The sequence below is a fragment of the Malaclemys terrapin genome, chromosome 10 (assembly GCF_027887155.1).
Source record: "Malaclemys terrapin pileata isolate rMalTer1 chromosome 10, rMalTer1.hap1, whole genome shotgun sequence".
Classification (NCBI taxonomy): domain Eukaryota; kingdom Metazoa; phylum Chordata; order Testudines; family Emydidae; genus Malaclemys; species Malaclemys terrapin.
The window spans coordinates 52,930,809-52,943,245 of NC_071514.1; the positions used below are offsets into that span (position 1 = coordinate 52,930,809).

Below are 12,437 nucleotides of genomic sequence, written 5' to 3' on the forward strand. Positions count from 1 at the left end.
GAAACTTAAGTTCATGCTTTGCAAAACCTTTTATAAGATTTTTATTCTATAATCAGCTGCTAAAATAGTACCCTCTGACTGTACACTGGTAAGATTCATACCCAGAGAGTATATTTAGAATATTGCCTTAGTAATATTATCTTGTCTCAAGGCTTTTATATGGTACTTCCTGTTCATCTCAATGTCTTTGATAACCGTTCTTGGTAATAGTGCCTTCTTCTTGGGGAGCTAGGAGGTTGGCTGTTCCCCCCCGCAATGCAGTAGGGAGAGCTCTGGTTCCATATACCTAAAACTTCTGATGTTTGAGGATTATTCATTTCATTTGGGGGGGTTATTTTTAGAAATTTTTGAGTTTTATGTAGATGTCCAAAATGGGGGGTGGGGGAATTGGGAGCTTTCTCTTTGTGTATAGCATAATGAGTAATTACTCATTGCTTTGGTATATACTGTAACGAATAAACTTTTTGTAGTGGTTCCTAGTTCGCTTTAACATAGTACTGTGTGTTTTTTTTAGTGTAGTACTATGTTAATGAATGCAAGGAAACCTTTAATGCGCACCAGCAGGGACCAATTAATGTGCACACAGTAGCGTGCTTTAGAGATCACATCCCCATAATCCGCATTACTACTCCATGTAGACAGACCCTTAGATTAGAGTTACCATATGTCTAGGTTTTCCTGGACGTTGCCTCTTTTTTGATCCTCCGCCCTGTGTCTGGGTGGATTTTTCAAATAAGAGGCAACGTCAGGGTTTTTGTGGAGCAGACGTTGCAGCTCAGAAAGAGTCCCAATTGGTCCCTTCCCTGCATCCACATCTGATTGGGCCCTCACAGCTGCAGGATCCTGCCCACCCAAGCCCTGGCTCCCAGCCCCGGGGAGAGGGAGAGCCCCACAGGGAGATGCTGACAGACAGCTGTTGCTGCATCCCAGGTCTGCACCAGCTGCCCTGCCATCATGACAGGGAGCGACACTACCCCCCCACACACCTCAAGAGTGAGTCCCCAGGTACTCCTCCCAGTATAGTCATGCCCCATTCAGCACCCCCCAAATACACCCCAGTATACACACACACCTCCAGCATCTGCCAAATTCCCCCTCCAACACCCCCCAAATATCTCCCAGTACACACAAACCCCTCCAGCACCCCTCAACTGTACTCCTCTCCAGCTCCCCCCTGCCCCTGCCAGCAGTATCATCTTTTGGGGGAACCTGAAACATGGTAACCCTACTTAGATACAAGTAACTCTTTCTGGTGTTTCCTGGTGTTTATTGGATAAATACCTGTTTCTTTTCTTTTTTGTATTGTGGGTATTTTATGAATGTTCATCAGTTAAAGCAAAAAATCAGAAGCCCTCCATACACCCTACACCCTGACCCATACAGTGTCCTGCTTTTGTTTTGGGTGATTGCCAGAAACTCATGATTGCGCCATCATAGAGTCCTGGCCAGAGTAGGTTTCCTTTGGTATGTCTGCACTGCAGACAGACACCCACACCTGGCAATGCCAGCTGACTCAGCTCCTGGGACTCAGGCTAAAGGGCTGTTTAATTGTGGAGCAGATGTTTGGGCTCAGGCTGCAGTCCGAGCTCTGGGAACCTCCCACCACAAAGGGTCCTAGAGCCCAGACTCCAGCCTGATCCTGAATGTCTACACCACAGTTAAACTGCCCCTTAGCCCAAACCCTGCAAGCCTGAGTCAGCTGGCACGGGCCAGCCGCAGGTTTTTAATTGCAGTGTAGACATTGAGCCAGGAATCCCTGAACAGAAGCAGAGAGCATTAGCATGCCCTTGCACCCAGCCACTGTGTTGAACTGCTGTGGCGTTGTGTCTGATTACATTCATTCGGTGCTGTTGGTGTTTTTGTTTTAAACAGGTAATGATGATTCAGACATAGAGATCCAAGAGGACGAGGGATCTGATAGTGAAGAGGAAGACAGGCAGCTAATAAAGCAGCGCACGGCCATGGAGATCCTGATGCAAGGTATCCTCACTTCCCCTTAATTCCCCCTCTTTCATTGGACATACTAGAAGTGCTCCTCCTGACTGCTCAGCACAGGGTTTGGATACTTTTTTTTGTGGGACACTTTGGGTATAAGATCCTGTTTGGGTTCATGAGCTTGCACCCTGCTCAATTCTCTTGGACTGACAGGGGTACTGTAGTGCTTCAGAGAAGAGGGGTCTTTTCAAGGGAGCCAAGGCAAGGGAAATTTTACTGGAAAGATCAGTGTGTTTTTACCTTGTCTGGACTCAGAAATAGCTTTGGAAATAGCCGTAGACCTGTGGTCCCAATGCCTGACTGGGGAGCTCTTCCTTTCCTTTCGCAGTAGATGTAGAGTGAATTCACATATTCCCTACACCAGTGATTCTCAAACTATGGGTCAGGACCCCATTTTAATGGGGTCACCAGGGCTGACTTTTAGACTTGCTAGGACCCAGGGCTAAAGCCCAAGCCCGAGGGCTTCAGCCCTGAGCAGCAGGGCTCAGGTTACAGGCCCCCTGCTTGGGGCTGAAGCCCTTGGGCTTTGACTTTGGCTTCCCGCCTCCCCTTCCAGGGTGTTGGGGCTGAAGCTCAGGCTTCAGTCCCACCCTACCCGCCACTCCTGAGGTCTTGTAGTAATTTTTGTTGGCAGAAGGAGGTCACGGTGCACTGAAGTTTGAGAACCCCTGCCCTACACTAACCTCCTGAGGTGCTGCTTCAAAACTTGGCCTTTTGTTGTATTCACAATGCCACCCAAACTGTTTCCCGTATGGAAGGACTGGTTGGCTCACATGATTGTAATAACGTATGAGTTGAAGATTTTAACGTCTATGATACTAGTTCCAGCACAGCTCTGACCAGCAGTGACTCAGAGTAGTTACCATCGGAGGGCTGCTTTGGTGGCTTGTGTGAAGTGAGCTGATGCTCTCGGTTCAGTTCCTACATTAAAAATAAAAAGCACCTAATTGTCACCTTGGGGCAGTTTCAGCAGAGGCCAAGTATTTAAAAGAGCCAGAGACAATGAATTATCTCTTCACCGGCAGCAGTGGACCTCTGGGCCAGGGGCGAAGGAGCTGTGTGGGGAAGTTCATACAGCTGCTGCTCCTGCTGGAACCTGTTTTTTTGGAAAAACTGGCGAGTCTACACCTAATTCTGTTCTCATCTCCTGCAGCATCACTCTGTTAATTTTCCTAGAGTTATTTTGGATTTAGGCTGGTGTATGTGCGAGCAGAGCCAGACCCTGGATCTCAGCCAGGCACATTTCAAACATTTTTATCCCAAACTGTTTGCCATGATTTTCATTCTGAATAAAAGTACTTTCACTCTCTCGAAAACCACCAGAAACACAAATATTCACAAATAATTTTAGCTCAGAATTTATCAGAAAAGACCCAGCATGCATCTTCATGGTTTTGGTGCTATGGGAATGGTTACCCCTAAACTGTATGTGAGCTCACTCTTGGTCACTGCTCCAGTATACAGCTAAATACTACACTTACTTCCATCTTTGCTGATTGCCTTTGCCAATTTCCAATTGTTAACACTGAGACAAAACAAAGCACAAGGTAGCTGGCTATAGTCAAATGATTGGCCCTTAACAGCAGCTTCGGGAGGAAGAAACAGCATCTAAAAGCAATGAATTTTGCTGTAAGTAGGGTTTTTCTAGGAAAAGCTTTGCTGCTGCAAATAACTATGGCTGTAGACTTGTTATTAATAAAAGTATTATTTGTTATGCTTCATGTAGGCAATTCCCAATCTTCTGATACTTCACTGCCAGAGTGCCCAGATCGCTTGCCACAGTTTCATAGTTACTGTGCCTCCATACTTAATAGACTTCTTCTGACACATAATCTTCCTCTGAACTTTCCAATAATTTATCTGATCTCTCTGTTTGCTGAATCAAGAGTGGCCATCCCTCTCAGCCTGCACCCTCTCCTTACCTTCCTGTACCTCGCATTTCTTTCTTCACTGCTCTGTCCTCTACTTGTCTACACAGCAACATTGCACCATCTGTTGCTATGTCACATCGCACCAGGAGGCAAATTATCAGCAACTAAGGACACTGCTTGTAATTGGCCTAAAACATCAAGGGACATACTCAGATCTCACAACGAGTAGTATCTTACTTCATGAGTATACCTATCATTTTCATTTTCTCTGTTGTTTACCCCCTGACAGGCTGAATAGCAAAGTGACAAATGTGAAGCCTATTCATATCTGATCAGATGATTAGATGGCACAGTGATTACATGTAGTGCACTGATCTGTCGCTTCATTTCTGGAGACTAAGGTTCCAACCTGAATTTTCAGTCATAAGTGAAATAACTTCAGAGTCTAGTCAAGCTTCCAGTGTAACCTTGGCTCATGTAATAAAACCATTACAGAGTGTGGCACATCTTGATGGTTTGTGCTCAGGAATAGCCCAGTAATGGAAATGCTACAGATTCAGACAGAGATGGTCTATGTTTACAGAGCTGCGTGAGAAAGCCTGACTGCATTAAGTCAACCATTATTCAGTGCTGTCAGTTCTCTCAGCAACTTTATCCAGGATGCTAATGAAGCCCAGTTATCCAGATGGCTTGGAGAGCATGCCCAAAATTCAGTAGCTCTTGCTCTTTATTCTAGGAATTGAAGAGATCCCAACTATAGAAATATCACCTCTGTGTTTATATTTGGGGATGAGGTTTGACAGCCTAGGCTATAGCAACCCAAGACTGGTTTGGTTTTTGGTGTGGGAGGATGGTCTTTATTAATGAAAAGTCAAAAGATAAGAGATCTAGATTTCCTAAAGCATATTAACATTCTAGCAGCTGCGTGTGGGATTGCTGTGATAATGTTGTGTTGGCTGACAAGCTAACAAGTGTATTTGGAGAAAATCTATTCTTGTGAAAAGCTACATTGTTTAACACAGTCCTGGCAAGGATGAGTAAGGAAATGTTGCAGAAGAGAAAAGGCTTTTTATTCGGAAAGCAAAATGCATCTTACAGGAGCCTGTGAAACTAAGTATATAACAATCAAACCTAAGAGACATATTCTGGCTGGCGGTTCATGGGGAGGAGGGATCAGAGAGCCTAGTCCACATGTCTGTGTATGTCCACTGTCTGATTTGCTGGTAACAGCTCTGCATACGTGTGGGGGTGGCTGCACTGCATGGATCATTCCTAATCTCATTACCAATAGATTTCTCAGGAGGGACTGCACGTTGAGCAGCATGTAACCAAAGTATGCTGCACTTTGACACTGCTTTTGTGGCATGTGTGAGCACCTTTTTGAAAGGTGGGAAAAGGGCATTTCTACCCTAGCCCAGATTTGTACTTAAACTTGCGCTTAAGAAGATGGTGCATGAAAGGCTCTAATCCAGAGCCCAGCAGCTAACTTGAACTGGGCACTGGGCAGAGGTGCAGGGGAGGAATCGTCTCCCCCACTAGGCAGGCTGCAGAGTGGTTACAGAGCTGCTCTGTGGAGGCTACTCTAGCCCAACTCCTGCAATAGCTTTCATGGGCACTTTTGCCACCCTTTGTGGAGGATCTGCAGAGAAGCAGCTCCTTAGTGCCCATCCTGCCCATGCCCTACCCCTACACAGAGAGACCCTGCAAAACTGAAATACCTCACTTGGGACCCCTCAGAAACCTTCCTTGCAGCACAAGACCTGCGGAGTAGGGGGGGAGTGGACTGGCAGTGAAATGGACAGACTGTTCTCTGGAAATCATTCCTCCAAAATTCCTGCTTTCATTCCCATTTTCCCCAGCTTGCAACTGTATTTAGACTTTGGCTGCTGAATTTCTAGCATGCTCCCTTCTCTCCAATCTCACTAAGGCAGGGTTCGGCAACCTTTCAGAAGTGGTGTGCCGAGTCTTCATTTATTCACTCTGATTTAAGGTTTCGCGTGCCAGTCATACATTTTAACGTTTTTAGAAGGTCTCTTTCTATAAGTCTATAATATATAACTAAACTATTGTTGTATGTAAAGTAAATAAGGTTTTTTAAATGTTTAAGAAGCTTCATTTAAAATTAAATTAAAATGCAGAGCCCCCCGGACCGGTGGCCAGGACCCGGGTAGTGTGAGTGCCACTGAAAATCAGCTCACGTGCCACCTTCGGCACGCGTGCCATAGGTTGCCTACCCCTCCACTAAGGTGTGAAGAAACTACAGATGGGCCATTAAGATGGTGGGGGGAATTCAATAAGGAATGCACAACAGCTGTCTATTCCTTGTTTAGGTTCTCACAGGTTTCAATGGATTTTCTCCTGCTTTTCAAAACATGAAAAAAATCTTATTTGGGGTGTTCAATAATAATCCAGTTCTTACAGACTCTCTGGGTCTTAAAGAAAAACACAGCTGTGAAACCAAAACTAAGACTTAACAAGGGAGAATCTGGAAGTGCATGTACATTAGAAAGGCATCAGGAGATTTCTCGTAGTATAGCTGCACTGTACAGTGAACATTTTTCCCTGTAGGGTGAAATTCACTCCTGTGCAGAAGGTCAGCATGAGGCCCTATGCACCACATAAAAGCTTCCATGCTGCGTCACACCAGGGTCCATCTTGCCCAGTATCCTGTCTCTGACAGTGGGCTGTACCAGAGCTTCAGGGGGAATATATAGAACAGGGCAGTATCCCTGACCATCTTGGCAAATAGCGATTAATGGACCTATCCTCTATGAATTTATCCAATTCTCTTTTGAACCCAGTTGCAATTTTGGCCACCATAACATCCTGGGGCAATGAGTTCCAAAGGTGAGTTGTGCGCTGTGTGAGAAAGTACTTCTTGTTTGCATTAAACCTGCAGCCTATTAATTTCATTGGGTGACCCTTGTTTTTGGTATTGTGTGAAAGGGTAAGTAATACTTCTCTATTCCCTTTTTTTCCACACCAGTCATGATTTTATAGACCACTTAGGCATCTCTTTTCTAAAATGAACAGTCCCAGTCTTTTTAATCTCGCCTCATATGGAAGCCGTTCCATACCCTTTATCATCTTTGCTCCCCTTCTCTGAACCTGTTCCAGTTCTATTACATCCTTTTTTAGATGGAGCAAATAGAACTGGACACAGTATTCAAGCTGTGAGCGCACGAGGGATTTATATAGTAGCATTATGATATTTTCTGTCTTATTTTCTATCCTTTTCTTAATAATTCCTAACATACTGTTAGCCTTTTTGACCACTGCTGCACATCGAGCAGACATTTTTAGAGAACTATCCCTAGAGACTCCAAGATCTCTTTCTTGGGTGGTAACAGCTAATTTAGAACTCATCACTGTACCTGTATAGTTGGAATTTTTTTTATTTAAGTGCATTACTTTGCATTTACCAACATTGAATTTCATCTGCCATTTTGTTGCCCAGTCACCCAGTCTTGTGAGATCCCTCTGTAGCTCCTTGCAGTCTGCTTTGGACTTAAGTCCCATATAAAATGCTAGGGCCTGGTCCTGCAACCTGCTCTACGTGAGCAGACTTCTTTTACCTGCACAGAGCTTATTACAGAATGGCAACTTCCTTCTTAATGTTTCCAAGCCATCCTCACAGGATTGGTGTGCACAGAAACTCCCAAGAAATATTGGAGTAAAACTTCCTTCCTGTTGTAAGCAAATGCATTGGAGCCCACCCCACTAGAAAACCAGAGGAGAGTGTCTCCTTCATGGTCCTACCATCCTTGGGTTTCAGAGTACTACACAACTCTGAAGGATTTGTCAAGGGTTTTTTCATTAGACAGTCTTGTTTAGTGGATAGAGCACTGGGCTGGGTCTCAGGAGACCTGCGTTCTATTCCTTTCTCTGCCAGATGATTTGGGCAAGTAACAGCCTCTCTGTGCCTCAGTTTTCCTATGTGTAAAATGGGTATAAAGATATTGACCTTTGTAAAGCGCTTTGAGATCTACTGATGAAAAGTGCTACATGAGAGCTACGCATTATTATTATTTTGCACCTACTTTCACAAATCTAATACTGAGAGACTATTTGTGTGCTTTTGGAATGCTAATGACTGTGGCATCTGGGACCTGATCACTTGTACTGATCACTTGTACTGAGGTACTGAAAGGTACTGAGCACTTGTACCTCCAGTTGAAGTTGACAAGATTTTCAAATGCTCAACACCTCTCAGATTCAGACCCTTGGAACTGAATGTACTTTGCCAAATGCACAAGAGGCAGACCTGCCCCTCTGTCATGGGTTGAAGTGGGCAAACAGCCTGAGTTAGAGACAAAATGGCACCTGTCACTTGGACTCTGCTGAGCCTCCATATGGTTTTTGTTTTGTTTTTTTTGCACGTCCATTCCCTGGAGGGGATGACAGTTATTGTTTTTATAACCACGGCACGTAAGTGTTGGACCCAAGACTCATAAAGAGCTCCATGGAGTCTTTCCAGTCAGTTCCCTCGGTAAATGCACCCTCAAGCTGTTGTTTTAAATGGTAGCATTTGCCCAAGAGACCAGAAGGGCTCCTTAAACATTTAATTAGGCAGTTTGTTAAAGTCCACAGTATGGAGCCAATGGACTCTGTTCCAGCTGATCTCATATTTACATATTCTTCACATTATTTACCAAAGACTAGGAAAGCTCCTTCATGCAACTGCACCTAAAAGATATTTGTACACAGTGCATAGAAAACACAGAGAAATGTGCAGTTAATCACAACAGCCCAGTTCTTTTAATGGGGCATCTCTCGCAAGTACTAGAGACACCAGGGTTAGAGACTTAGTCTGGGACTTCAAAGGACGTTAAGGGAGTAAGGTGTCCAACTGCCCTGACAGTCAATGGGATTTGGGCACCTACTTTCAGCTCCTTTGCAGATCACAACCTAATTCCTTGCCAAGTCTTTAAAATCAGAAATGGTTTTGAACTCTAGAAATACAACCCAACTATCTGACCCTGGTAGTGTAGAATAGGCCCTGATTCAAAGCTTATTACAGTGAGTCTTTCACTGATTGCTGTAGGCTTTAGATTATGTTCCTGTGCTAAAACTAGAGAGGAAAGGCCAAGAGCCTGCCCGAAGTATAGAAGGTATTCAGCTCTTGCATGGCAGACAGAACCCCTCTAGCTACTTCATAGTGGATGAAGCACAGGGTAGCTCTGTCCCTGTCACACCTGTTTTCAGAGCAACCCACAGCCTACAGCAGGAATTTACTGAACTGGTATTGACCTCCATGACTTTTTCACACTAAGTCGCTCCCTAATGAACATCTTCAAGTGCAGTTTTACTCTGAAAAGTGACTCTGGGAATGGGTGACAGGGGATGGATCACTTGATGATTACCTGTTCTGTTCATTCCCTCTGAAGCACCTGGCATTGGCCACTGGCGGAAGACAGGATCCTGAGCTAGATGGATCTTTGGTCTGACCCAATATGGCCATTCTTATGTTCTTCTTACGTTCTGTTCACATGGCAGCCTGGGGCTCCCTGCTATTATCTCTCACTGATTCTAGTTCAGTGGGACTTAGTCTGTGAGTAAAAGGAGGTTGTTTCTAACAGCAAGCCCTGCAAATTCCCCCTGGGATCTGAGAGTTGGGTTGGGTTATTTTCTCCTTCTCACACATCATCAACAGTAATATAGGTTCTGCCGGAAAAATTCTGCCTTCACTGACACCTGTGTGATTTCATTGCCTTCAAATTCCATCCCGAAGGACATCTGTGCACTAATCTGGTGTTCAGCAGGGTTGCCCATTGTCACATTGACTGGAACTTAGTAAACACTCTTGTTCATGCTGCCCAGGAAGAGTAGACTCCAAGCTACTTCCCTCCTGTGTATGTGTCAAGAAGCCAAGCTTCTTTCAATCGACTCGCTGAACAATGAGTGCTATGTCCTAGGAAAAGGGTTGCACATTGAAATCAGACACAAATAAACTCTCCTCAAATAGGGATTTCATTTTCTCCTTCCAACCACCAATCTGCACTCCAGTAGAATCATGTTCAGGATCTTGGCCTGGGCCTCTTGCAGCCTGTATCAGCTGAATTAAGCCTCATAGAGAATGTATGAGATTACAGATCATAGATAACCGTGATGACCTAGTCTGACCTCCTGCACATTGCAGGCCTCAGAACCTTACCCAGCCACTCCTGTAATAGTCCCATAATCTTTGGCTGAGTTACTGAATTCGTTAAAGACATCAAGATACAGAGAATCCACAATTAACTCTTGCTCAAACCATCAGGTGACCCATACCCCACTCTGCAGAGGAAGGTAAAAAACCCCAAGTGCCAATCTGACCGGGGGGGGGGGGTGGAATTCCTTCTCGATCCCAAATATGGTGATCAGTTAGACCAGGGGTGGCTCCAGAGCTACATGTGGCTCTTCAGGGGTTAATATGCGGCTCCTTATATAGGCGCCAACTCCGGAGCTGGAGCTACAGGCGCCAACTTTGCAGTGTTCTACACAGTGCTCAATGATCAACCCTGGGCTCTGCCCCAGACCCCGGCCCCACTCCTTCCCCCGAGTCTGCTGTGCCTTACTCCTCCCCCACCCCCCAAAGCCTGCTGCACACCACAAAACAGCTGATTGCGGCCAGGGGGAGGTGCAGGGATGGAGGGTTAGGTGCTGATCGGCAGTGCTGCTGGTGGGTGGGAGACACTGGGCGCGGGGGGGAGCTGACGGGGGGCTGCTGACATGTTACTCTGGCTCTTTGGCAATGCACCTTGGTAAATTCTGGCTCCTTCTCAGGCTCAGGTTGGCCACCCCTGAGTTAGACCCTGAGTATGTGGTCAAGACCAACCAGCCAGACACCTGGGAAAGAATCCTCTATAGCAGGCCTGCACAATTCGTAAAGCGGCGAGGGCCATATTACTCCGAAGAAAACAGCTGAGGGCCGAACCCCCCCGAACCCCCTCCCCAGCGCCACCCAGCCCTCCCGAAACAACCCCCCCTGCAGCGCCGCCTGCCCCGTGGAAAAAAGCCCTCCTTCCCCAGCGCCGCCCTGCTGAAACAGCAGTATTGAACCTTGGTAATATGTTATAGCTGGCCCCTAAGGTAGTATAATTAAGGTAAAAGAAAAATGTCTTTTTGCTAGAAGTAGAATAAGATCTTCCCCCCACATTGTAATCAATTGCCCTGTTGAATGAATGAGGAAGGCAAGTGCCTCCAGACAGCTGCAACCTTTTGAGAAGGAATGGGAGCCAGACCAGATCAGTAGAACAGGTCAGCCACCGACTTGCTGCTCGCCTCCTCAGCCCCCCGGCTCACCTACTCACCCCCCACCACTGCCCTCCCGCTTGCCTCCTCAGCCCACCTGCTGGCTCACCTGCCCCTTGCCTACTCACCCCCCACAGGCTGCACAGTGAGGCCACCTACTCACCCCCCATGGGCCACACAGTGAGCCCACGCAGGCCGCGTGCAGCCCCCGGGCCACATGTTGTGCAGGCCTGCTCTATAGTAACTCAGAGCCCTCCCCATCTAGTGTCCCATCTCGTAGCAGTCACTGATGGGCCATATGCCATTGTAGGCAACTTTATCATACCTTCCCTTCCATAAACTTATCAAACCCTGTCTTGAAACAAGTTAGGTTTTTTGCCCCCACTGCTCCCGTTGGAAGGCTGTTCTAGAATGTCACTCCTCTGATGGTTAGAAACCTTCGAATTTCAAGCCTATACTTGTTAATGACCAGTTTATACCCATTTGTTCTCAGGCATGGGGGTTAATACATGTCCACTGCTGGATTGTGGCCCCAGTGTAGACAGTCCACAGTTATTACACTGCCAGCTGCAGCAAGCGTCACACGCAGAGGGAAAACTGCAGACTCTTGAAGGTGAAACTGTGGATACATGTTCATTTCCAATTTTCAATAGCTCAGTGGCTACATACTTTACAGAGCAAGTCAATCTGAATCCAGAGACATAGTGAATAACAGCATGTTCATTACTAGCATTATACCCAATTATCACTTTGTACAACCTGTCCCTGCTGAACTCACGTTGTCTGTAAGTAAACCCAGCAAACTTCCATTCACTTAGAAACAATGTGAACCTCTGTGGCAGGAGTAAATCAGTGAGTACTAAACTCCAGAGCAGGCCCTGAAACCCCAGGCTAAACTGAGCTGAACTGAGTAAACTGCAAGTGACATATGCCTCCGTACGTGCCAGCTCTCCCCGTTCTGCAGACACAAGCCCTCTATTTTCAGACTCTCCTCAGGAACATGAGTAAATGTACTTATGTCCTCTATCAGCCCCTCTTACTCCCCCTACAGAGGCTCACACACAGAGTTTATTTTGAATATCTGAATTTTAAAATGTGCTGCCTTCACTGTAGAGACTCTTCTAGTAACCTGGAAGATCTCACTTTTGCTAATGCTCAGTGTATTGAGCACCCTTGTCCTCACCTCTTCGGGATCAGACAGTCTCTGGAGGATGTGTCACAGGGCCTGATTCTCATCCCACTCCAGTGTCACAGAAGTGTAACTCCATTGACTTAATGGAGCTATTCCTGATTTACATGAATGTAAGGAGGAGCAAAAATCACACCCACAGTCTTTCC

The 12,437-nt window shown here is 46.0% G+C and overlaps 1 protein-coding gene across 5 annotated transcripts in view; it reads left to right on the plus strand.

Annotated features, from left to right (window-relative positions):
- CLUAP1 (clusterin associated protein 1) overlaps positions 1 to 12,437 on the plus strand; it is a 214,338-nt gene that overhangs the window by 180,832 nt on the left and 21,069 nt on the right. For all 5 annotated transcript variants that reach the window (XM_054042743.1, XM_054042746.1, XM_054042744.1 and 2 more), the window contains one exon: positions 1,873 to 1,980. In XM_054042743.1, the coding sequence (XP_053898718.1) occupies positions 1,873 to 1,980 (108 nt within the window). The remainder of the gene's footprint in view (positions 1 to 1,872; positions 1,981 to 12,437) is intronic.